The 23,933-nt window shown below is 37.9% G+C and overlaps 5 protein-coding genes and 4 non-coding genes across 11 annotated transcripts; 7 read left to right on the forward strand and 2 right to left on the reverse strand.

Moving 5' to 3' along the window:
* Window positions 1-375: 375 nt before the first annotated feature.
* LOC111469780 (isocitrate lyase-like) lies at window positions 376-2,567 on the reverse strand. Its single transcript, XM_023115204.1, has 3 exons — window positions 2,280-2,567; window positions 601-2,203; window positions 376-532 (listed from the first exon to the last, which is right to left on the reverse strand). The coding sequence occupies exons 1-3, from the start codon at window positions 2,307-2,309 to the stop codon at window positions 435-437; spliced, it is 1,731 nt and encodes a 576-aa protein (XP_022970972.1). The 5' UTR covers window positions 2,310-2,567; the 3' UTR covers window positions 376-434.
* A 1,244-nt stretch (window positions 2,568-3,811) lies between these two features.
* On the forward strand, window positions 3,812-6,045 carry LOC111469835 (APO protein 4, mitochondrial-like). Its single transcript, XM_023115281.1, has 2 exons — window positions 3,812-4,421; window positions 4,812-6,045. The coding sequence occupies exons 1-2, from the start codon at window positions 4,171-4,173 to the stop codon at window positions 5,569-5,571; spliced, it is 1,011 nt and encodes a 336-aa protein (XP_022971049.1). The 5' UTR covers window positions 3,812-4,170; the 3' UTR covers window positions 5,572-6,045.
* Window positions 6,046-8,757: 2,712 nt separating this feature from the next.
* LOC111469836 (peroxidase 3-like) lies at window positions 8,758-10,549 on the forward strand. Of its 2 annotated transcripts, none has more exons than XM_023115282.1 (5): window positions 8,758-8,879; window positions 8,974-9,271; window positions 9,335-9,526; window positions 9,667-9,829; window positions 9,909-10,549. In XM_023115282.1, exons 2-5 carry the CDS (start codon window positions 9,053-9,055, stop codon window positions 10,319-10,321), a joined length of 987 nt encoding a protein of 328 aa, XP_022971050.1. In that variant the 5' UTR covers window positions 8,758-8,879; window positions 8,974-9,052; the 3' UTR covers window positions 10,322-10,549. The 2 variants fall into 2 exon arrangements, with proteins under 2 accessions (XP_022971050.1, XP_022971051.1); XM_023115283.1 differs by having other exon boundaries at window positions 9,019-9,271.
* A 2,395-nt stretch (window positions 10,550-12,944) lies between these two features.
* Window positions 12,945-13,042, forward strand: LOC111469933. The gene has a single exon (XR_002714943.1). It is a non-coding gene; the product is annotated as a small nucleolar RNA Z157/R69/R10 (small nucleolar RNA).
* Window positions 13,043-13,102: 60 nt separating this feature from the next.
* Window positions 13,103-13,184, forward strand: LOC111469934. Its single transcript, XR_002714944.1, has one exon. It is a non-coding gene; the product is annotated as a small nucleolar RNA R11/Z151 (small nucleolar RNA).
* Window positions 13,185-13,279: 95 nt separating this feature from the next.
* LOC111469935 lies at window positions 13,280-13,391 on the forward strand. The gene has a single exon (XR_002714945.1). It is a non-coding gene; the product is annotated as a small nucleolar RNA Z152/R70/R12/ (small nucleolar RNA).
* Window positions 13,392-13,470: 79 nt separating this feature from the next.
* Window positions 13,471-13,596, forward strand: LOC111469937. The gene has a single exon (XR_002714947.1). It is a non-coding gene; the product is annotated as a small nucleolar RNA snoR80 (small nucleolar RNA).
* Window positions 13,597-14,814: 1,218 nt separating this feature from the next.
* Window positions 14,815-18,463, forward strand: LOC111469817 (traB domain-containing protein). Its single transcript, XM_023115256.1, has 9 exons — window positions 14,815-15,333; window positions 15,533-15,580; window positions 15,722-15,781; window positions 15,979-16,062; window positions 16,167-16,271; window positions 16,828-16,941; window positions 17,063-17,163; window positions 17,903-18,014; window positions 18,133-18,463. Exons 1-9 carry the CDS (start codon window positions 14,836-14,838, stop codon window positions 18,256-18,258), a joined length of 1,248 nt encoding a protein of 415 aa, XP_022971024.1. The 5' UTR covers window positions 14,815-14,835; the 3' UTR covers window positions 18,259-18,463.
* Window positions 18,464-18,801: 338 nt separating this feature from the next.
* On the reverse strand, window positions 18,802-23,837 carry LOC111469849 (peroxisome biogenesis protein 22-like). 2 transcript variants are annotated; one of them, XM_023115300.1, is made up of 8 exons: window positions 23,407-23,837; window positions 21,424-21,666; window positions 21,275-21,322; window positions 21,063-21,119; window positions 20,876-20,977; window positions 20,033-20,098; window positions 19,331-19,432; window positions 18,802-19,234 (listed from the first exon to the last, which is right to left on the reverse strand). In XM_023115300.1, exons 1-8 carry the CDS (start codon window positions 23,512-23,514, stop codon window positions 19,130-19,132), a joined length of 831 nt encoding a protein of 276 aa, XP_022971068.1. In that variant the 5' UTR covers window positions 23,515-23,837; the 3' UTR covers window positions 18,802-19,129. The 2 variants fall into 2 exon arrangements, with proteins under 2 accessions (XP_022971068.1, XP_022971069.1); XM_023115301.1 differs by lacking the exon at window positions 23,407-23,837 and adding an exon at window positions 23,077-23,192.
* Between the last annotated feature and the right edge of the window lie 96 nt (window positions 23,838-23,933).

Genomic DNA, 23,933 nt, shown 5'->3' on the forward strand with positions numbered 1-23,933 from the left:
TAAAACTGTGAGCCTGACGGCAATAATTAATGGGTCAAAGCCGACAATATCTGCTAACGGTGGGCTTGAGCCAAAGCAGACAATATCTGCTAACGGTGAGCTTTAGCTGTGATAAATAGTATCAAAGCTAGATACTGAACAACAACGAGGACTGGAAGTGGATTGTGAGATCGAGTGTGGAAACCTCCTTAATAGACGCATTTTAAAACCGTAAGGATGATACATAAGGAGCCAAATAGTGAACAATATCTAGAAGAAATGGGAAGGGATGGAGCAGTTCATACATATATGAAGCATGTACTAGCGATAGGAAGAAAAGGAAAGGAGCAGTTCATACATATATGATATAAAGAAGCATGGACAGAGAATACAACAAAACGAGAGTGCAAAATGCAGGTACTTCAAATTAAAACTAAGCAGAGTATTGTTTTGGTTTACATTCTGGACTTGGCTACCACCACGTTCCCTCCTTCTCCCAGGTTCACCGCTCCTTCCCTCGTCCATGACTCCTTGAACTGCTCCTCCGTCACCCCTGTAAACTCAAAAAACACACATCAATTAGTTCCTACTAGTTGGAGAAAGTTAGAATTTAGTCCTTACCTCGTCCCATGGCGGCCGTAGAAGAAATGCCGCCCTGAACTGTCTTCAGATACCGATCGTAGTAGTTAGCTCCAGACCATTTCTGATGAGCCAGTGTATCAACTCCATTGGCTCTCTCTTCCCTTTGAATCCTCTCAACATAACCCAGCATTCCCCGCCTCGCATAATCTCTAGCAAACGTATCGATCACCAACGCATCCGCATGGAAACCCGCGAGCGTGATGAACTGCCAGCAGAACCCAAGCCTCGCAATCCTTGGAATGAACTCTTCCATCTCCTTGTCGCTCATTCCCGATGCATCCCAGTTGAAAGATGGCGAGAGGTTATAAGCCAACATCAATTCTGGGTGCACCGATTTCACCCCTTTTGCGAAACTGGTGCACTCCACCATGTCGGGGCTTGATGTTTCCATCCAGATTAGGTCCGCATGTGGTGCGAACGCCCAACCACGAACAATCGCCGCCATTACCGACCCTTTGAACCTGTAAAACCCTTCTCTGGTTCTTGGTAAATCCCAGTCCCAGAACAGATTTTTGAGCCCCAATTTCTCAACGATTTCCCTCCCCTGTTCGTTCGATAGGCATTTCTCGTAACTCGATTGACTCATCCACTCGTCAAGCTTCCTTCTCTTTTCATTCTCTGTTGCGTTCATATTCATGATCGCGTCGGTCACGCATTCTGAGAATGTTTTCAATTGCGCCATGGAAATCCATTGATCTTCAAGTGCTTGAAGTTCCGCCCCTGTTTTTCCAGCCGCCATGGCTTCAGACAATGCCCCAGCTAAGCTCTTCCCTCTCAAATTAGGATTCGTTGCACCCAAAATGAACTGATGATCTCTACTGTCGACGTTCGTTTGAATCAAAGTAGCACCGACGGCATCGGTTCGAGCCACAAGAACCGTCTCGACCCCCATCACGTCGAACTGTAATCGAGCTGCGACGAGCCGATTGATATGCTCGCTAACCGCCACCAGCACTTTTCCCGCCATATGCCCGCATTTTTTCGTCACCGAGGATTGATCCTCAATGTGAACACCGGCGGCACCGCGCTCCACAAATAGCTTGCAGAGCTTCACCGTGGCGGTGGTGCCACCGAAGCCGGTGTCCCCGTCGGCGATGATGGGTTTGAGATAATCGACATAAGGGGTTTTCGCTCGCTCCTCTCGGCTCATACTCATCCTCGCCTCCCTCTGTTTCCGGTCATGGTACTGTTGAGCGAAGAACAGATGCTCGACCTTGTTCGGAACGGTGTCATATGGGTAATCGGCAAGGTCCGGGCCTGGTTCGTTGGTGGAGGTATGGGTGGAAGAGCATTGCCAGCCGGAGACATAGATGGTGTCCAAATGCTTAGCCATCATCGTCACTTGAACAGGGTCTAGAGCGCCAAATGTTCTCGACGCCGTGCCGTTGGCTTGGTGGGTTTTGAGCGTCCGCCATAGCTTCTTGGCCAACTCGTTTGAGGCGTAGCTTTGTCTTAAGCTGCCGCGTAGTGACACCACGTCTTTGGCAGAGTAGGGGCGTCGTGTTAGCTTGAACCTCTCTGAATTCCACCATGCATGTACCTCTGCAACTTCCGCTTCGAATCTCCCTTCTTCTTCCATTATCTGTTCATCAAAAAATGTCGATTGTTAGTCTTAGTTAGAACCTGCATTGTGAATTTGAATCGAAATTACAACGAACCATTGATGGAACAGAGAAGGATGCAGCCATGGGTAGAATTGAGTTACTCTGCTTTTGTGGGTTTTTCGACAATAACGAGAAGAAGTTTATCTGAATGCAAAAGGTTGGATGGAAAGATTGTAGTTATAAGGAGTCTGATCAGATCCGTTTTGAGATGGGTAAAAGTTAAATAATTATGGTTATAGATAAGAAAAAAGAAAGCCACGGAAACCAAGAAAGTTTAGACTCAGCTCAGTATGTTTTATCTGTTGTGCCATGTTCTATGGCAGATTCGAAGTGAACACACATTTTGATTTTGGCTTGATTTTCATTGTTATCTTCTTCGGATGAGAACTTGTACATTGTGCGGTGCATTTATAGGGCACCTAGGGTTATAACCCACCGTTGTCAACTTCATGATTTTAACACAGGCATCTTGACATGTTTCGTTTCTCTCTCCAACCAACGTGAGATCTCGCAATCGTAGTAGATATTGTTCTCTACTATTTTAAAACGGTCTACTTTGGAGATGGTCTAACACACTCTAAACAATGACAGGGTCTAGCACGACTCCAACTAAAGCCTCACGCTATTCGGTGATGGGGCTCTGATACCGTTTATAAAAACTTAAACTCACCGCTAATAGATATTGTCGACTTTCTCTTATTACGTTTAGCCGTCAGTCTTCTTGAGATTTCGCTCCTAAAAAAAAATAAAACTCCATGGGAAGTATTTGTGGGGTGGAATTGAGAATGGTGAGTGGAATTTTCAAGATGAAATCTAGTGATCCACGTGGTGGACCTATTTATCAACACGTGGATGTGTGATGTGTCGTAACAAGCGTGCAAAGAGGCAACCAATTAACTAAAACTTGTAAGATTGTGATTTTGTTTTTGCAGTAAAAAATTAAGAATGAAAAAAATATTGGATTAGGAATGGATAATTGATTAAAAATTAAAAATTAAAAATTAAAAATTAAAAATTAAAAATTGAGATGGTGATGAGGATGTGGAAGAGGGAGGGTATTATGGGCTGAGGCCTCGGGAGTTGTGAGAATTGTATTGGGCTATCTTCAAATGGGCCCACAGTGTGGGCCATCTCAGATTGGGTTACACTTTTTAGCACTTCGAGGAATTTTTAATTTAATTATTGAGTTTTTACTACTAATGTAAATTTTATTATATTAATTTAATAATATTATGATGTAAAATTTTCTACTCATTTTAATAGTAGCGAAAATCAATTAATTTAAAAGATTTAAATTAATTAATAGAAAATAATCAAAGATCAGTAAAATTTATGAGATAAATATGTAAAATCTTGAAATATAAAGAATAAATAAAAATTAAGTTAAAATATTATTTCTTTCATTTTCTAACAAATTTAACTCATTTCCAATAAATTGTTTTTTTATTTATAAAAATAAAAATAAAAAGCAAAAACAATTATATAATTTTTGTATTTTTACAATATCAATAAGTTTGGTTCGGTTTAATTCTCGGTCATTCTCTAGCCTTTCAGAAACGGGAAAATAAATGCCGACCGAACCGGTCCAATTTTTCCTCCCAACTCTGGTTCATTTTGGTGGTTGCCCTCGTCCCTGTCGCGCCTCCTCCTTTCCCCTTTCGATGTCTGGAACTGCAAATCTTCATTTTGATCTCATGATTGATGATTCTGCAACTTAATGCTTCCGAATCGTCCGTTGTTCTTCTCATCCGTTCAAATTTGTGTTCATCGGGCTTCTCTGTTAATTGGTTCCTCTTGTAATAGCACTCACTCCGTTGAATTCGAAGGCTTACTCTACACCCTTCTTGCTATGCGATTGGATTAAGATCTTAATTTATGCCTTCGAATTTGTGGCTTATCATGCTCCTAAGATTCGGGAAATGTTAAGGCTTGCACCGGGAGAACTATGGCTTTTATGGCTCTTAGAAGGAAGTTGGGTGAGAATGTTGTGCAGGAATTCATGCTTCAGCGATGCTATAGCTCTAAAGTTGACCTTAAGAAGCTCCGTCCAATGATTTTGAAGAGACTTCAAAATCGGGCCAATAACTATCCTATAAAGGGTATGATTCCAGTGGCACAGGAAGTCCTTGAAGCTAGGGCAATGCTTATTCATGGAGTTTCCACTCTTCTCAAAACTTTTCCGGTTCTCTCTTGCAAGTAAGTCTCTTGGGAACCAGTAATTTCTCATCTTTGTGTTATGATTCGTTTTCTTTTCCTTTCTTTGTTCATCGTTTTTAATCTAAATTGCATATTGTTTGAACTCATCTATTTATTAGGGGAGTAACATTTTGTCAGGAATGTTGAGTGACCTTGATTTTCAGTAAGCTGTTTCCTGCACTTGAAGTGAGGTCAATGAATTCAGCAATTTACATTATGAGATGCTTATCTTGATATGCATGTTTGTGAAAGCTGCTTTTAGAACTCCTAGACTCATTGTGTGCGTCTGTTCTTTATGAAGTCTGCATTTGCCAATCTCAGCTATTAACATGAATACATGTTGTGAATTTTTCTTCTAAGACTTTTTGGGTCATTGTATAATTTCTGTAGATTTTGTCCAGAAGTATATGTTGGTGACAAAGGTCATCTAATACGAAGTTGCGGCGGTTACAAACGTGGTGCGAAGAATCGAGTTCATGAATGGATCAGAGGTGATTTGAATGATATCCTTGTCCCTGTAGAATCATTTCACCTCCGTCACATGTTCCAAGATGTTATTAAACATGATGAGAGGTTCGACTTCGAACGTGTTCCAGCAGTCGTTGAGCTATGCTGGCAAGCTGGAGCCAATCCAAATGATGAGAATCTGTCTTCAAGCACTTGGAATTCAGATGGCGATGGCAGGGATGAACATTTGTCGAGTCATGAACTGATGGTTTTAGCAAATTCAACTATCAGGGCATGGGAAACAGTTAGAACAGGCGTGCAGAAACTGTTAATGGTATATCCTACTAAGGTTTGTAAACACTGCTCAGAAGTTCATGTTGGGCCATCAGGACACAAGGCTAGACTTTGTGGAGTTTTTAAATATGAGAGTTGGCGAGGATCCCACTTCTGGGAGAAGGGGGACGTAGATGATTTAGTTCCTCCAAAGAGCGTATGGCATCGGCGAGCACAAGATCCTCCTGTGCTCGTCGACGAAGGGAGGGACTATTATGGACACGCACCAGCAGTGCTGGCTCTTTGCATACAGGCTGGTGCCATTGCACCCTCTAAGTATCATTGTATGATGAAAGTTCAAGGCTTATCACATCATAGTCAACTCAAGTGCAGTTTGCCCAATTCAGGACCTTCAGGTGATCATGGCTAATTTCCTTTATATTTTCGATTTTTAAAGCATATAGATAGAGAAACATGATATATTATCAAGCATGGAAACTTAAGATGGTTACTGAAAAGCTTTGTAGCTCACAAAGTTCAATAATTTTGAACCTGAGATTATTGTTGGAACTTCATAAAGAATGTTTTGTAGAATCGCCTTCATTCTTTTCATTAGAAACACAAGTAATGGTAGGCACTTTATAGATGAACTATATGTAAGATTTCTTAGTAGAAATCTTTGTACTAATCACTACTAAAAAATTTATAGGTCGGATGGAGATTCCGATTAACCCATCCACAAGTGAGTATTATCTCGATTTAGTTTGGAATTTGGATTCAGTTCTTTGGAATTTAATCTATACGTAGTCATGTGAACTCGGCTGATAGTTTTGCACCTTTGAATCTTATAAGACAAATAATGTGAAGTATTTTGAGTATATATCAGATGATGATTGTTTAATCATGTAATAGTTGTTATGATGTGATTAGAACTTAAGATATAACCTTTTGGAGGGTCGAAAGAAGACCAAAAAGTGTTGTTCTTGTTTCTTAACCGTGGGGTTTTCGGCTTTGTGTAAGTAAGCTAAAGAGTGGCCGAAATCAATGTTTGGGAGCATCTTTTGCTGGCATAACATCACTTTTACTTCTTTTCTTATTCTTTTGTTCTTTCTAAATTCGTTCTTCCTTTTCTTTTTAATTTATTCACTATTTTTTTAAGAGACCCATCTTAGAAGATTAGCAATTATCTTCGGGACAACGACCCAAGTTCATTGCTAACAGATATTAACATCTCAAGTTTACTGCTAATAGATATTATCTGCTTTGTCTTGTTGCCCTTATGGTTTTAAAAAACATATTGGGCTCAGCCCGCCGTTAACAGACATGAGGTTTCCACACCCCCCCCTTTGGGAGTTCCGGCATCATCATTGGTTCACCACTTGGTATCTAATTTTGATATCATTTATAATGGCCCAAACTCACTCCTAATTGATATTATCCACTTTTGTCCATTACGTATTGCCGTCAGCCTCATAGTTTTAAAACACGTCTTTTAGGGAGAAGCTTCAACATTCTTATAAGAAATGTTTCGTTCCCCTCTCCAATCGATGCGGGATTTCACAACATGACTTTGAAAAGTTTAAACTTCTCATTTCTACTATATATATCATTTTTTTTTGTTTGAAAACATACTCTAATATCATGTTAAATTACTTTAAACCAGATGGTCTTTAAACCGGATAGTGTAATGCATAAAGTAGAATGTAAACCGTGCTCTACGCATATTTTTACCTTGACCTTACATATAAGAGAATAACGTTCCAAATTTTGATAATACACCGATCGTTTCTCATATAATGAAAAATATTAAGAATATATTTTTTTGAAAAATAATTAACATGTCATGTTCCATTAGCTTAGTTTTAGAAGTAATTTAATAACATATTCAAGTGTACCCAATTATACCAAATCCTACATCTCCATGCAAGAAATTCCATTGAAGATCAGCTAGGCTTCAAGGCTTGGAACTACAATATTATTATCTTTCTAAACCTAATCTATTCTAATCAACGTGTCTCCATGCTTTTTCTTTCTTTATTCCATTTCTCGAACCATCTTTTTGTAATCAAAGAAAGCTCTTTTCGAGTTCGTGCATAAAATTGCATAAAATTATTGGGGAAGTTCTTTTTTTTTCTTCTTCTTCTTACCTTATAACAGTTCAAGCTCATTATTAACAAATATTGTCTATTTTGACTTGTTACTTATCATCACTTATCGTCGTGAGCCTCACAATTTTGGAACGTGTTTGGTAGGGAGATGTTTCCACACCTTTATAAGGAATATTTCGTTTTCTTTTCCATCCGATATGGGATCTCACAATCCACCCTCTTTGGAATCCCAGCGTCCTCGTTGGTACACCTTATGGTATCTAACTCTAATACCATTTGTAACAATCCAAATCTATCGATAGCAGATATTGTCCGCTTTGGCCCATTACGTATCGTCGTCAGCCTTACAGAAAACGTGTCTACTAAGGAGGGAGAGGTTTTCATATCTTTATAAGAAATGTTTCATTTCTCGCCAATCGATATGTCGCATGATTTGGCTCTTAATTTTGCTCTTATGCTTCTGAATTCAAAGGAAGGAATCATCGAGGGCTGTTTACTGGTTCATCATCTGCCTTTCCTCTGGTTTTGGATTGGCCACGCATGTGCCTTCCACACTCTTTAACCATTAGAACCAACTCTAGTAATAATAAAACAATTTCTCTCTTTTTCCGTCATTTGTAAGGCGGACCTCGTGTCTAGCTGCCATGCATAACGCAATTATTGCTTGAAAATTGTCCCATAACGTGCCTTGATCCCAGAGCAGGTGAGCCTTCCAAGTCGTTTCTTACTTTTACGCATTGTTTATGGTTGGGGTTGCAAACTTTAGTGACGCCTTGCATTCAACAAACCCACCATCAATTATAAAGAAAACATCCCGAGGTTTGATATAGTCCATGTAACCGTCCACACTGCTAGATAGATATTGTCTATTTTGGTTCGTTATTTATCGCCGTCAGCCTTACGATTTTAAAACGTGTATACTAGGGAGAGGTTTCCACACCCTCATAAGAAATGCTTCGTTCCCCTCTCCAACCGATGTGAGATCTCACAATTCACCCCCTCGGAGGTCTAGCATCTTCGTTGGCACACCGCCCAGTGACTGGCTCTGATACCATTTGTAACAGCTCAAGCCCACCACTAATAGATATTATTTGCCTTAACCTGCTAATATCGCTATCGGCCTCACGATTTCGAAACACGTCTACAAAATAGAGGTTTCAACACTCTTATAAAGAATGTTTCGAGAGTTGAATGCAAAGTTTACGGGTAAGTAACACATGGAGAGCGAGTTGGTTTTAGTGGTTGTTTTCACATAAATCCCTAAAAAAAGGAGAGGTTCTTTTCTTTTTCTTTTCATTAGTATTTTGATAAATTTTTGTGAAGAATAATGGAGGGATACATGGTGAATGTTATCTAAGAATTTTCTAGACAGGCCCTACATTTAGCTGGATTTAGTTGTATGTGTTGAAATCATCTTTCTAAGTGGGCCACTGATCCTTGATTTAATGATAATCTTCGCTAACTACTGCTATTCTGTAAACAATTATATTCAGACTAAACAATGCCATTGCGTTAAGAAAAAGAGAAGGAATTTTGATTCTTTGCTGTGAGCACATTCTACCATTGAACAGTGGCATAATAAAAGGAGCCTGTTCCTGTTGTCCTACAAGGAATGTGCCTAACTAATCAGGTCTAGATTACTCTAAAACTCCACCTAGAATATATTTTAATTGTATTTTGGACCTGTCCCAACATTTTGCTCCTTGTCTTGTTTGTTTTGTTAGGATATATAAGCCTCTTCCCTCTGTTATGGAATGCCAAGTAAACAGGTTGAAGACATACTAACAGAAGTAAATTCTGAGAATGAAAATGAGGCAACTTACCTCTTTGGTGTTGGCCACTATAGTTTGTCTGATAGGCCTCATAGGCTCCACTCAAGCTCAGTTGCAGCTTGGTTTCTATGCCAATAGCTGCCCAAACGCTGAGAAGATTGTGCTGGACTTTGTTCATCAGCATATCCATAATGCTCCTTCGCTGGCGGCAACTTTCATTAGAATGCACTTCCATGATTGCTTCGTCAGGGTAAGGTTTCTTATCATTTCCATCTTGATCAGAATTCTCTCGTTTTGATTAGTTGCTTAACAGGGTTGTGATGCATCGGTTCTTATTAACACCACTTCAAATAACCAAGCTGAGAAGGATGCTCCTCCAAATCGAACACTCAGAGGTTTTGACTTCATTGATAGAGTTAAAAGCTTACTTGAAGCTGAATGCCCTGGAGTTGTGTCTTGTGCTGATGTTCTTTCCTTGGTTACTAGAGATACCATTGTAGCCACGGTAAGGATCCACACAAACCGATCGAATACTCTTACTTTTTCAGTGTTCAAGCCTGTTTTCACTCTGTTTTCTTGTCGAAAGATGAAAAAGAAAGCGACCCATTTTCCTTGTGTGATAGACATGTTCATCTCAATGTGCAGGGAGGTCCTTACTGGGAAGTTCCAACAGGGCGAAGGGATGGAGTGATCTCAAGGTCATCAGAAGCCACGGCCAACATTCCTCCTCCATCTTCAAACTTCTCAAGACTCCAAACCCTTTTCGGAAACCAAGGCCTTGATGTTAAGGACTTGGTATTACTATCTGGTGAGTTAAAACTTAAAAAACTACTCATTTCTTTTCTCAGTACTTTTCTCAAACACCTTGCGTGCACTTATCACTACAGGCGCACACACAATCGGCATAGCCCATTGCTCATCATTCCGCAACCGACTCTACAACTTCACCGGCGTCGGTAACCAAGACCCCTCTCTGGACCCAAGATACGCCGCTAATCTCAAGGCCAACAAATGCAAAACTCCCACCGACAACAGCAAAGTGGAAATGGACCCAGGGAGTCGTAAAACATTTGACCTTAGCTACTACTCTCTTCTTCTCAAACGAAGGGGCCTTTTCCAATCCGATTCTGCTCTCACTAAAGACTTAACTTCATTGGGTCTAGTTCAGAAACTTGTCGAAGGACCCATTGAAGAGTTCTTCGCTGAATTTGCTGCAGCCATGGAGAAAATGGGTCGGATTAACGTGAAGACTGGTACTGAAGGCGAAATCAGAAAGCGATGCGGCGTGGTGAATAGTTAATCGGTTCATGGGTTGATGATCGGCTCTAAATCGTAGTTCCTCTGATTTCTTGGCATAAGTTCGCGTGTGATGTGACCTTTGAATGATTTTGATTTAGAACTTTTAAGAGCTTTGGGAGATTTATGAATTGAATAATGGGAATTCCGCTGTAATGTACTTCTTTTTCTTGTGGTGTTCATAAGATTCTGATTTGAATAAATTATCTGTGCATGAAAACAAACTTCATTATTGTTCTTCTTCCTACTTTTAATTGGAAATAAAATAAAACTTCATTATTGTTCTTCTTCCTACTTTTAATTAGAAATAAAATAAAATAAAATAAAATAAATAAATAGACGGTCGAGAGTATTGACCTCGTGATGTAGTAGTAGTATGGTAGTTTAGACTCGGACCCTTTCTCTTAAAGCTACAATACATACCACCTATCCTTGTATCGAACCTTATTAATTATGAATTTGACTTCACTTATATGAATAAATTACAAAATGAATTACCTAAGACTTGTTGGTAAATTGTTGAGTTGTGTCTGTCTTTGGTCAGCACATGAAATGAATTACCTAGGACCATCGACTTTTCATATTGACTAGTTTTGAGGTCCCTAGTAAACCCGTTTTAATATTGTGAGATTGACCGCAAAATGGGTCAAAGGGAATAATATCCACTAGCAGTGGGTTTTTGACTGTTACAAATAGTATCAAAGTTGAACACCGAATGGTGTGCCAACAAGGACGTGCGCCTCAACGAGGATACTGGACACCAAAGGTGGATTGTGAGGTCTCACATGGTCGGAGAAGGGAACAATGCATTTCTTATAAGGATGTGAATACCTCTCTCTAGTATAGTAGGTGCGTTTTAAAACCATAAAACTGACGACGATACGTAACGAATCAAAGCGAACAATCTTCACTAGCAGTGGGTTGAGCTGATACAAATGGTATTAGAGCTAAATACCAATCAGTATACCAATGAGGATGTTGGCCCCAAAGGGTGGATTGTGAGGTTCTACGTCAGTTAGAGAGAGAAATGAAACATTTCTTATAAGGGTGTGGAATCCTCTCCCCAGTAGATACGTTTGAAGATGACATGAACGAGTCAACGTGTATAATATCCACAAGAGGTGGGCGTGATCCCATAACTTAGTAATATTATGTATAGGTAATAACATAACTTCAATCATTGTCACCTCAATTATTTTAAATATTAAGTGAAATCTATTGTGAAATCCTATAGATTCAAATATTTAATAGGAATAAATTCAATCATGATGATGGTAGTATTATTAGAGATTCACATTCAATGCTTCCCATTCATTTTATCATAAAGTACACAAATAATTAAGAAAAAATAATTTTATATGTTTAAAAAATAAATTGAGAATAAACAAGAGCCAATCAAATATTAGGGAGAGGGAAATAAATAATGTAAGCTTTTAATTTGTCACTCAATTATATTACTCAATTTTGGGTCCCAACATTAACCACTCATCTTGCAACCTTGACAATTCCTCTATAGACCAAACATCGTGTGTGTTTGTTCCACATGTGCTTTCAACGATCTTATCCACAGTTAAAATGAAAATATCTCGAACTATTTCAATAATTATCAACTATTTTCATAGTTTCGATTAGGTTTGATGCTCCCTTCCACCTTATGGTGAGGGAAAATATCGTTTTTTTAAGAGTCAAAAAGAAATACGTAGTGGCCTATATAGACGCGTTTTTTGTGCTTGTTGTTATAGAGTGCGTATTCATCCTTTTTCTTTACGCAACTAATTCATTTGAATATGATAAATTTGACATTAAAGGTTTTATTAAAAATAATAGGTTTAAATTTCTACCGATGTTTGAAATTTTGAATACAGGTATTCATATGATTTGAAAAATCTGGCTGATCCGAACTAACCAACCCAAATTATAAAGATTAAGGTCGATTCATGGTTTTTAGTCGGGAACCCGATCAACTGGAAAATAAAAGCTACAACTCAATTATGCTTTTAAGAGTATTATGAATATTATAAGAAACTTTGACTTTTGCAATCGATGTTAGTCAATCGATGTTAGGAATGTGTTGTGGTTGAGAAGACGTTTGATATTTGAGTTTTATGAGATTTTAGTTATTAATGAATTTTTTAAGTAACTAAACAACCCAACCAACCAACTCGAAATTTGAGTCCGTGGGCCTCTTTTAATGGGCTAAATTAATAATGTCGAGGCCCAGCCCAGCTCGAAGTTTGAGTCCATGGACCTTTTTAATGGGCTAAATCACTAATATTGAGGCCCAGCTCAGCTCGAAGTTTGAGTCCATGGGCCTTTTTTAATGGGCTAAATTACTAATGTTGAGGCCCAGCCCAGTTCTGCGCCGATGAAATCAAGAAAAACCCTAAACTTGCCGATACGGGAAGCCCTAATTTCTTAGACGATGGCCTATAAATTCACCATTGGACCATGTTCATCACATCGTCGATTTCTCAATTGTTCTTTTCCACACTGCAGTTCAAGTTTCCATCCAAACACAGGAGGTTTTAGTGCATAGCCTACTTTTTCATGCTGCGTAGTTTTGAAACCCTTGTTCTTTCTCCTTCAACTTCGATGCTCGTTTTCTTTTTATATTTTTTATCTGCGCCGAGGTGCCGTGATGACGCAATTTTCGTGGACTAGAGTTTCTGATCTGGGTCAATTCCTTGAATCTGATTAATATACCCTTGGCTGTCTGAGCACTCTCTTAAATTTGGTAGAATCGTAGTTTTGTTTGATATTTTTTGAATTTCGTGTTCGATTATACGGGCTTATGATGATATTTCAAATAATCTTAGCGGATTTCAGTGAGTTTATCAATGATCTGACTGTTACACACACTGAAGCCTGTTTTTCATGATCTAGTGTAGATTCGTTTGAATGTTTGTGATCGGTAATTCATTCTTATGCTTTTACATGACGTATAATTGATTTTGCTGAACAAGAAGCAATGATGATGTTAAGCACTTGGACGTGTTGTGGGCAGTGGCCATAACTTTTGATCGAGTTATGCCGTGAGCCTGTATATTAAACGACTTCTCCTTCCACTGAGCTTCTTTGTTTGATTACATTTAATTTAGCATTTTTGAATGATATAGGCAGGGAATTTTTAGGGGTCAGCACAGTGCGTCCATTACCAATTCTGGGGGATTTTTCCAGTTCCTCTTGGCATAATGGCTCGGACGCAATATCAGTAATGTGGCTATCCTGATTGATGGTTAGCCTCAATCCCATTCAATCGTGGAAACACCTCATACATTTTCACTTTGGGAGCTAACCTCTTCGTATCCCATTAGTTCAGATTTGCATTTTTGTTCAACAATATGATCATGATCCATTGCTTGAAATTGCTAATAGAATCTGAGATTTTCTGTATTTTTTTCATTTTGGTCTGAATTATTGCTCAGCGAAGCATGGGTAGTGATGGATTATTTTTCAGGTTAAAGATCGTGTCATTGTCGTTGCGGACTCTTCGCCCTTCTGTCACTCCCTCTGGGTCGTCTTTCTACTTTTATTTAATTTTGTGTAATAATTTGTAATTTTTGTTCAATTCATATTTAATTTCTCCATTGTTATAAATGTTGGTATTTAATAAGATTTCTCATTAATTTTATCTTTTCAATTAATTATTGATCAATAGTGAATAAATTCTCATTATTTTTAAATTAATACAACTAATTATACCATAATAAGTAAATTGTTACTTGTCTAGGGTTCAAATTAATATAAAAATATAGCATGGTTTCTACTTTAACTGATATTAAGAAATTAAATTGTGTTTGAAGAATCTTAGAATATGATACTTTGAAATCAAATATAATTATAAAAAATATCATAAAATTAAATAGTTTTTGAAATAGATCTCATGACAAAAATGGTAATTAACTATTAAATTAAATGCGATAAATTAGGATAATATTTTGATACTAATGAAAATGTTAAGAACATTTTAGAAAAAAATATATTTATTACTTACTATATTAAATTTTTATATTATGACTCCAAAATAATGCAATTTTATTTAATTCGGGGGGGGGGGGGGGGGGGGGGGGGGGGGGGGGGGGGGGGGGGGGGGGGGGGGGGGGGGGGGGGGGGGGGGGGGGGGGGGGGGGGGGGGGGGGGGGGGGGGGGGGGGGGGGGGGGGGGGGGGGGGGGGGGGGGGGGGGGGGGGGGGAATATATATATAACCCCAAATATAATAAAATAAAATAAATATATTTTTTGTTATTTATTATACGGTAAGTAATAGCATGAAAAGTTAAGTCAATTAAAAATAAAATTAGAAATTCCATTACTAATTCCAAATTGAAAAACCGAAAGTGATTGTCCAAAATATAAGTATATTAATTGTTTTTTACGGCTGCATTCGTGGCAAAATTATTGCGTCGAACAACCAATCAGAACGTGACACGCGTGATTTGACACACGAAAAATGTTTTGTCATTTAATTGTATATATATTGAATCTTGAAGTGCGGGTAAGACTAGGCGGCCGAGGTATATGAATCGATTGACTCGTTTTGTAACTCAGCCCAACTCGTTCGAGTCACGATGGCTCTTTGAACCCGCCACCGTCAAACCTCATCTCCGCCGTCCTAATCATGCCCTAGCCTTCAAAACCCACCGGCATTTTTCAACTCCACTCAGATTCGGATTTTTCTTGTCCAAAATTTCTGACCCTCCCCGTCGGCCTCCCCGTCTGCCCCAGGCGATGGACCCGGTTCCTCCGGAATCTGATTCCCCTGCTGTGGAAGATTTTGTCCACATCGAGAATCCCGATATCGAGAGTTTGGTTCAGAGTATTGTTAGTACTACCGAAGAACAGATTAATGACGAGGCAGCCTCTGTGATTTTGCCCGAGGCCGAAGAGGGTTTGACGGAGCAGAGTAGAGTCCTTCCGGAGGAGCTTTCTAGAAGCGTGGTGGTATTGACTTGCGAGACCGCTGATGAGGGTGGCATTTGTGATGTCTACCTTGTTGGAACAGCACACGTTTCTCAAGTAACCTTTTGATTTTCGATTGTGATTAATTGGCTTGTATTTGTTGCATTTTCATTTAGAAATTTGGAGGGTGTGAGAAGGAAAATATGGATTGGTGTGAGATTGCTAGACCCCTTTCGGAATTTTGTTTGTTGTTAGCTGACAAGATTGATTGGAGTACTCGAGTTAGAGATGAATTAGATCACTTGTATGGGTGCAGGAATCGTGCAGAGAAGTTCAAGCTGTAATCAGTTATTTGAAACCTCAGGTGCTTCCTCTTTTTTTTGAAACTCAGTTATACTAGATTGAAAGATGGGTGATTCTGCAGGTCAGCAGCCCGCTTTCGAAAGGCGTTTTTACATGTTGCATTTGCCTTCGTGTTTGTTCATTTAATGCCTTGCATATGCAGGTTGTCTTCTTGGAATTATGCTCGAGCCGAGTGGCTGTTCTCACACCTCAGAATTTGAAGGTACGGTTGTAATTTGATTGTGGCGATTATTTCAAATTCAATCGAATAGCTTGTTGGTTTAGGGTTCTGAACATGAGTCTTGAATAATCACACTAGTTACTTAATAACATCGATTATACAAATTTGCTGGTGTACAGCATGAGTAGGCTTCTTGTTTATCTCTCAATTTTTGCTCTTCCTGACCTTTAGTTCACCAGGTTCCAACTATGGGAGAAATGGTTGAAATGTGGAAGAAAAAGCATAACATCTTTGGTATTCTCTACAGTTGGTTTCTTGCAAAGGCATGTTATTTCTTTATGTTCTATATATTTTACACTTAATTTGTTTTACAATTCAATTGAAAGATTGTGTCTTATTCGAATTATACGTCTTGCTTTTATCTTAGGTAGCCAATAAACTTGAAGTTTTTCCTGGTTCTGAGTTTCGTGTAGCCTATGAAGAAGCAATGAAGTATGGTGGTAAGGTCCTTCTTGGTGATCGTCCAGTACAGGTATGATCTTCTTGGTGATGGGATTTCTTGAATAAATTATCCCTTTTAATCATCTTTATTGTTCTATTACATTTGTTTCAAAAGTCAATTTGATTGTCCCAACTAATCTGCTTCTTTGAGAGTAATTTACCCTGAAGAATTTTCTGCTGTGGTATAATAGTCTGTTCTTAAGACAATTCCTGGTCTGCTCAAGCCTCAAAGCACATTTAAGGGCTTTAATTATCGTATAATGTTCGCTTTAAAGGTGTTTTATATTGTGTCGGCGGTTGCATCCATCATTTCCATATTATTGTCCATCCTCTTTGTGTGCTTTGGTTGGTCCTGCTTTTGTTTGAACGGATAATCATTTGCCAAATGTGCAGACTTACGATTAGATGACATTCTATTCCTATTGCATTTTTCCTCTGTTAGTTTTTAAGCAGGACTTGTCTCCTTACCTTTTCTTTCTGGTTATTTCAATTTATATCCTTATCTCATATTCTTCAACGAGGTGACTTTCAGTTTGTTATTTTTATATACCCGAATTATCTGTAATATTTTGACGTTTACGCAACAGATTACAATAAGGAGGGCATGGGCGAAAATGCCACTTTGGCATAAGATAAAATTGCTTTACTCCTTCGTTTTTCAAGCTTTCTTTTTGCCAGGCCCCGAGGAACTAACCAAAATGGTATCATTTCATATTCCATCTCTCTCTTTTTCCTCACAAGTGCCCATTCTCCTCTATTTCTCTTTTTAATTGTGAGGCATTTAGAAACTGATTCCAAAACAAACCGTACTTTTGTCTTCAGTTGAAGGATATGGACGACGTTGACATGCTCACACTCATAATTCAAGAAATGAGCAAGGAATTTCCCACATTGATGGACACTCTTGTGCATGAGCGAGATCAGTTTGTACATTTACCTTTGTTCTGTTTGATGCTGATTACTCTTTTCCTTTTTCAAAATTCTGTTTTATTGATTATGGATTCAATGGGTTTTCTAAATTCAAACAGGAATAAATTAAGTAGATTTTTAGAAAAACATTTTCTCTGAATGAAGAAGTCTTTTTCTTTTTGTGCATAGAAATTCAACTACTTACATGTTTGGGTGACATGTATAAAGCCACTTTTTCTTTATTTTCCTTCGTTTCTTTCTCATGAATTACCATTTCTTAAGAATAAATCAAGTTGTTTTCACTATGGAAATTATGATGTTAGCGACTTCTATTTTTAAGTGCATGATAACCCAAATCTTTATGCCAAGGCCTCCTATTACAATTCTTAAAAATTGTTCTCTTCAACAAATTGTCAAACAATCCCATAAACTTAAAGAGACATGATTCTCATTCATGCTTGAGTTGTTTCGCTGGACTAAGAAACATGGTTACTGGTTACATTATAAAATAAAGAATACTGCGTTCCCCCTTGATTTGTATTTCATGGAACTGTAGGAAGATTCTTCATGGGATGTCCAACTCTTAAAAAAGTTCTAACCTTACAAATCAAAATCATTTATCTTCTCAATGACTGGTGCTCTGATTTCATATCATATATCCTTCATTATTGTTTGCATTAGGTTTTTTATTTTTTCGACATCCATTTTTCACATTCTTGACTATTTTTTTGCCCCTATCTATACACGTTTCAGGTACATGTCCACTACGTTGCTAAGAGTAGCCAAGGAGCATCGTTCAGTTGTTGCGGTTGTCGGGAAAGGTCACCTAAATGGAATCAAGAAGAATTGGCAGCAGCCTGTTAAGGTAGGCTAGATTCTCCCATTTTTAAGGAACTCAACGGGGCTACGACCATCGTTCCTCTTTATAGTAAAGATTCGAATGCAGCCTCACTCTGCCATGTATATTTTTCTGGAAATTGCAGCTCAAGGATCTTTTGGAAATGCCGGAGCAAAAGCGAGTCCCTGTTGTAAAGATCTTTACGTCACTAGGCATTGCAGTTGCTGGAGTTGCAATCATATCTGGCATCTACCTTGCTTGCAGAAAATAACGCCATTGAAGTTGGACTTGGCCAATGACTCACCTGCTGCAATGAATGCTATAAAAATGATCAACAAATATGCAGCTTATACAGTCAGCTTCATTATAGAACCATTTTAGACTTGTTAAACGAGTCCACTTTGCTTGAGGTTTTGCTTTAGCAGAATGATTAAACCACAAACTTGCAATAACAAATCAATTTTTCTCATTATTATCTTTTCTTTTCTAGGTGTCCGTGCGTGCAAATGTGTAATTATTATCTTTTCTTTTGAGGTTTTGCTTTAGCAGAATGTCTTGCGTATAGATGTTTGAAACAGTGAAAGTTCATCATGGAGGCAAAAAATGTAGGAAGAAACTTCTTAGAACACTCCTTTTAAAAATTATGAGAAAGCAATTCAGTCTCTCATTAATTGATCTCGTCAAGCATAGATTATTATTAAGCTTATTTACAATTAGGTTTCTAATCTCAATGTTTTAGGTCATACCACCATTTTAAACATGAAGATTATATCATATCAACTTAGTTTTCGTTGGAAAAGTCCAGACTTTCAAGTTTTGTCCAAGAAAAGTGACATAAAATTGGTGACCCAAATGGCATTTGTCATGCCTGAGAAGATCTAATAAATTACATCAGTTAAACTAGGTATCTATTGATGGGACATAAAGTTGCTCTGCCAAAGACACCACAATATCTTTGCAGAAACACAAAAAAGAAAAAAGCATGGTACACCTATCTTATCTAACACCAGCAACGGCGGCCTAGTGCAAACTGAGCTTTGCTTCGTTCCCAAAGAGAACCAAATGCAATAACAATCAACAAGGCCCAAATAAAATGATAAACTATATTTGAAAGTTAATTCCATTCTTGAACTGGTTTCAAGTCAAATGTTTCCAAAGAACTGTTCCAAGGATGGAGAGCAGTAAACGTTAGAAGCAGCTCGCTCGTGTTTGATTGGAGCTACGTGAAGTTGATATTTGATGAACCTCTGGTGATGAGTAAAGGAAAAATATCAGTGATCACCATGTATTTGCAGGTGCTAGAGAACAATAAAACTTGCTAACATGATGGATGGTTAACTTACAGCTAACTGAGAAATGATATCGTGATTGGAATCTATATGCCAATCGGGTTCCAGTTGACGCACGAAAGATGCTCGCCCGTTCTCCATGCTACAGAAGAGAACCTACAGAAAATGCTCAATTAATTAAAAGCCAAGGAAATTGCCATGTATGGCGTCCCCTGTTTTTCTCCAGGTTTTAACACCAAACGATTCAAAGGACGATTTTGCTTCTAATCAAAGCTTGTGCAGTTACCAAGTCAACTACCTTTATGAGAAGTTCCAGTTAAGGGATTCAGAGATACCAAAAGCTGTCGTCTGCTACATGTTTTAAGGTTGGAAACTGCAGACACCTAAACAAATTCTACCGTTTTTGGTTTTTGAAAATTGTGATTGTTTCCCACAATTTTTTAACATCTTTCTCAAGGAAATATTTTAATTCCTAGCCAAACTTCAAAAATAAAACTACTTTTTTATGTTTTGAAAACATTTATACAAAGTCGATAGGGAAACAAAGAAACTTATTGGTTTAAGAGTGTTTATAAGCTTAATTTTTATAAACAAAAAAAAAAAAAAAAAAAAAAAAAAAAAAAAAAAAAAAAAAAAAAAAAAAAAAAAAAAAAAAAAAAAAAAACTATATAACTATCAAACGTGCCTAAGATAAGAAAATAAAATAAACAGAATTGTTTCAATATTATCAAAATCAAAACAAGCACAGTTAAGAACCTTGTCTTTGACTAGACCATCAGATGTGAAAACCCCTGCATCTTCGAGTGCCAAAAGAACTCTTTTCTGCATAAATAATTTATGTCTTAAAATAAAAACGAATAACATATGAGATCAACAAGAAGAGAAACAACAAGAAAAAAATATAATGTATCAAGAACCTATGAGTCTTAAGAAAGCATGTTTCTATGAAATGTCAAAAACAGGAAACACAGTCAACCCCACCCAACCAACACCACAGAACAAGAGTGTTGGCATTAGCAACGCTGACGTGTGCTAGATAATGGGCAAGTAGCCTATACACATAACTCAATAACTGGGGTGGACTTAGGATGGCTAATGGCATTGCTTAATGTGTGCACGCGCAGTAGTAGGGGGCTACGGTTCACAACTTGAAATGTTGCAAGGACCAGCATGTGTGGTAAGCGTGTACAGAAAGTGTAGTGCACAAACGTTGCAGGCTGGTGAGAAAAATGCACAAACACGACCGAACACTTGAACAAAGTGAGTTTGATTTTTTAAGGTCCCATGTTCAAGGAGTATTCAGTTGGTTTCTAACAATATTGATTATGCCAGTTCGGCCAATTTGATTAATTTTTCAACCTCTGATTTGCACGAGTGGAGGGAAAAAAAAATAGCCTGACATCCTAACCACGAGAAAACATATACAAATCTTAGAATGTCAGAAAAGTAAACTTGAGTGGGAAGAGATTTTGTCTTCAAGGTGAAGCACAATAATCGTTCGAACCATACCAAAGCTAACATCAGAAATCAAACAAGTTTATCAAGATATTATGTAGGAATTAAGAAAAATCATAAAATTCCATAAAGCATTGCACTTACTTCGCTCTCATCATCCAGCACTGTTTCCATGACATAAAGATCACAATATTTTGTTATCTCCAACAGTACTTCCAACACTGAGGACCTCACAGTGGCTTGTTTCTGATGCAAAACAAAGTAAACGAAATTAGATATTCCCAAAAGCAGTTTCAAGCACAAAATTTGTTAAGAGGAAAAGGCTAAATACCTGTAGATCCTCTGGACTGTTTTCCTCGAGAATTATTCCAAGCAAACGACATGTTACCTAGACATGGAACATTTTCAGTACCAAAACTGACTCTTTCTTGCCTTATATAAGCTTCATACAATTTCATATATTGATATTTCACCAAAATTCCACATAACAAGGTAAAGCTTCTGAGAAGATAAAGATGAATAACAAAGGTGAATATTGGTTACCTTTCTTCCGTCACTCAATTTTTGCCTCACTATTTGGCCCAGAGTCGGCTACAAGGAAAGGTATGAGAGGAAATCTTAAACACGTGTCATGTGAATGGAACAAAATTAAAAAGGCATGAGAAGATATAGGCCATAATGTGAGCTCTAACCTTGACCGGCTGAAAGAATTCATCAACAACGTTGTGCGCTCTTAAATCCCCTGAAGATGAACAAACTCCAGAAGATATCAATGGTTCACTTGAATTTAACCCAACATTATAAGTAGAACTACTTGCTGCAGGCGTTTGCCTTTTTGGTTGTCGCCTCTGATGTCCATTAGATGATCCCAACAGCTTCCATGTGAAAATTATTGCAACAGCAACTCCAGCAATTGCCCCAACAGACCGTGAATCCTGATAAAATTTCAAGACTTAGTCAGACACCAAATTACCCTTTTCCCTTATTTGTTGATTAGTATCAAAGGAGAAACAACATAATGTTCTATCATACAAATCAGAAACGGTAAACACAAAAAACATTTACATTATTTAAGCCAAAACAGAAAATGAACTGAGCTATCGACTTCTATTTAAATTTGAACCAAGCAAGACCAAAAGGCCAAAAACTGAAGCACTTTCCAACCACCCAAACAAAAAGAACCATCAATATTTGAAACAAACTAGACCAGCAAAAGGACTGATTTGGCTCAAACCTTAAGTTTATCTATTTTTTGGATATTATGAACCCAATGAAAAAATAAATAAAAAATCTAATTTCCTAACACAGCTCTATTTCTCAGTCCCTAAAAGATCCAAAGACTAGAGTCCATTAAGAAGATCAAAAGAGTCTTCAACATTCTTTTCCTTCTTTCTTTCTGTTTCTCCCAAAGGACTCTGCAATGACCCGACTTTCTATACATGCATCGGTCAAAGCCATTACTAAAAACTGGCAATTTTATAAAATAAAATCAATTAAAAGATTCCAAAAATAGATAAGTGAAAATGTGCACGGGAACCCCTTTAAAATAACTTTAGGATGTATGAAGTTTAACCAAAATAATTAAAAAATTCTAATAGCAATTGAAAGGCACCATCGTTTCAATCTCCCTAGTTCTCATAAACTAGGAAACTAGGAGTCCTTCAACTACAAATCAAACCAATGAAATAATTCCCGGTTCATAACAAGTGGTATCAGAGTCATGCCCTTAACTTAACCATGACAGTAAAATCCTTGAGTGTCCAACAAAGAAATCATGGACCTCGAATGGTCATAGTAGAGATCTGTGGTAAAGCTCCATCAAAGAGGTGAGAAGGAGCTCGCCTGTTTAAGTGTTAGATGGATAGGTGATCTATTTGAGGAGAGACTCGGTGGTACATTATCTAAAGCAAGGATTGTTGAGGCACGATGATATTTTGTTCGAAGGGAGGATTGTGGGTGTGACCAAAATCCCACATTACATTAGCTAAATAAGGAGAAGATCGAGAGTATATAAGTGAGGGACATTATCTCCAATAGGTATAAGGTCTTTTGGGAAAACCTAAAATAAAGTCATGAGAACGTATGCTCAAAATGAATGATAACACATCATTGTGGATGTCTCTTGTCCATAACAAGTGGTATCTATCAAATGCTTTATTGCTGACCTATTCTTTGTCTGGGACAAAGATTTGGGATTAACAATTGGCATGGACCTAAATCTCATAATTGAACACAATATACCATCCTCGAAGCGTTAAGCACTGCAGAATAAAAACAATATTAACTTTTCTGGTAAAGCATACAACAGCTTCGCCAGGTCTCTACGCCAAATATGACGAACGGACCTCGTAGCACAAAGCTCCAATTCGAAAGAGAAGTCTTTCCGCATCATTTGTCAGCGTGGTGAATTGTTGAATATCAATTACAAAATCGAAGAACATAAAGTATTAACCGTTGTAATTGAAGCATATAATTCATAAGAAAAAAAAATAATAATCCACAGCTCGAATGTTGAAAAAAGAACAGAATACACAGAAAAAAAAAGCCGAAAACAAAATTGGGTGATCAAAATATATCAGACATCCAGCGTGAAAAAACTCGGTAGCAGCAACCTAAAGCCGGTCAGATCCATCAAAAAACGAACAAAAGAAGAAAACAGGGTTAGAGATTAGAACCAGATTCTGAGTAGAGATCGGGAAAAAATCAGACATCTTGACAGTGAGATAAGCCCCGAGGCGCTTGATCAACTGGAGTAAGTCATCTTTGGAAGAACTTTCAGCCATTTGAGAACTCAAAGACGCGCCTATGAATCTTCTCGTGATTCGAATATCCAATAATACAACCTGCAAATTGGCGCGGAGCAGAAGGATGCGGATAAAACTCGGGAACTTTAGTGCGGAAATCGAAGTGGAATTGTTGATGCAGTAGAGAGATTTGGAAGAATTGCAGAAGAAATTGCGTCAACGGTGGATACAAGTCCTGAATTATTAACGCCTCGATTTTTCGACTTTTAGTTCCCTATTTTTCCCCGTCGCCCCGCGGAGGAAGAGAGAGGACACGGTGAGCCCGGCAAACGGCACCTCCTCCGTACCATTTATGGGCTTTCCAATACTGGGCTTGCTTAATACGAAATCTTAGACCAAAATAATAATAATAATAACTAAAATATATAATATTAAAAATAAATAGATTTTTAAAATTT

Source organism: Cucurbita maxima, unplaced genomic scaffold (genome assembly GCF_002738345.1).
Source record: "Cucurbita maxima cultivar Rimu unplaced genomic scaffold, Cmax_1.0 Cma_Scf00041, whole genome shotgun sequence".
Taxonomy (NCBI): Eukaryota; Viridiplantae; Streptophyta; class Magnoliopsida; order Cucurbitales; family Cucurbitaceae; genus Cucurbita; species Cucurbita maxima.

What these genes read in the sequence shown, in the direction of transcription:
- LOC111469780 (XM_023115204.1), bottom strand. Translation starts at nt 2,309, where the DNA reads ATGGCTGCATCCTTCTCTGTTCCATCAATG. An exon ending in CCTTCTCTGTTCCATCAATG is followed by an intron (nt 2,204 to 2,279) that starts GTTCGTTGTAAT and finishes TTTGATGAACAG; the next exon opens with ATAATGGAAGAAGAAGGGAG. An exon ending in TACGGCCGCCATGGGACGAG is followed by an intron (nt 533 to 600) that starts GTAAGGACTAAA and finishes TTGAGTTTACAG; the next exon opens with GGGTGACGGAGGAGCAGTTC.
- LOC111469835 (XM_023115281.1), top strand. Translation starts at nt 4,171, where the DNA reads ATGGCTTTTATGGCTCTTAGAAGGAAGTTGGGTGAGAATGTTGTGCAG. An exon ending in TTTCCGGTTCTCTCTTGCAA is followed by an intron (nt 4,422 to 4,811) that starts GTAAGTCTCTTG and finishes TAATTTCTGTAG; the next exon opens with ATTTTGTCCAGAAGTATATG.
- LOC111469836 (XM_023115282.1), top strand. Translation starts at nt 9,053, where the DNA reads ATGAAAATGAGGCAACTTACCTCTTTGGTGTTGGCCACTATAGTTTGT. An exon ending in TCCATGATTGCTTCGTCAGG is followed by an intron (nt 9,272 to 9,334) that starts GTAAGGTTTCTT and finishes GTTGCTTAACAG; the next exon opens with GGTTGTGATGCATCGGTTCT. An exon ending in GGACTTGGTATTACTATCTG is followed by an intron (nt 9,830 to 9,908) that starts GTGAGTTAAAAC and finishes TTATCACTACAG; the next exon opens with GCGCACACACAATCGGCATA.
- LOC111469817 (XM_023115256.1), top strand. Translation starts at nt 14,836, where the DNA reads ATGAATCGATTGACTCGTTTTGTAACTCAGCCCAACTCGTTCGAGTCA. An exon ending in ACAGTTGGTTTCTTGCAAAG is followed by an intron (nt 16,063 to 16,166) that starts GCATGTTATTTC and finishes CTTTTATCTTAG; the next exon opens with GTAGCCAATAAACTTGAAGT. An exon ending in TTGGTGATCGTCCAGTACAG is followed by an intron (nt 16,272 to 16,827) that starts GTATGATCTTCT and finishes TTTACGCAACAG; the next exon opens with ATTACAATAAGGAGGGCATG.
- LOC111469849 (XM_023115300.1), bottom strand. Translation starts at nt 23,514, where the DNA reads ATGGCTGAAAGTTCTTCCAAAGATGACTTACTCCAGTTGATCAAGCGC. An exon ending in ACAGTCCAGAGGATCTACAG is followed by an intron (nt 20,978 to 21,062) that starts GTATTTAGCCTT and finishes GTTTTGCATCAG; the next exon opens with AAACAAGCCACTGTGAGGTC. An exon ending in ATGGTCTAGTCAAAGACAAG is followed by an intron (nt 19,433 to 20,032) that starts GTTCTTAACTGT and finishes CATTTTCTGTAG; the next exon opens with GTTCTCTTCTGTAGCATGGA.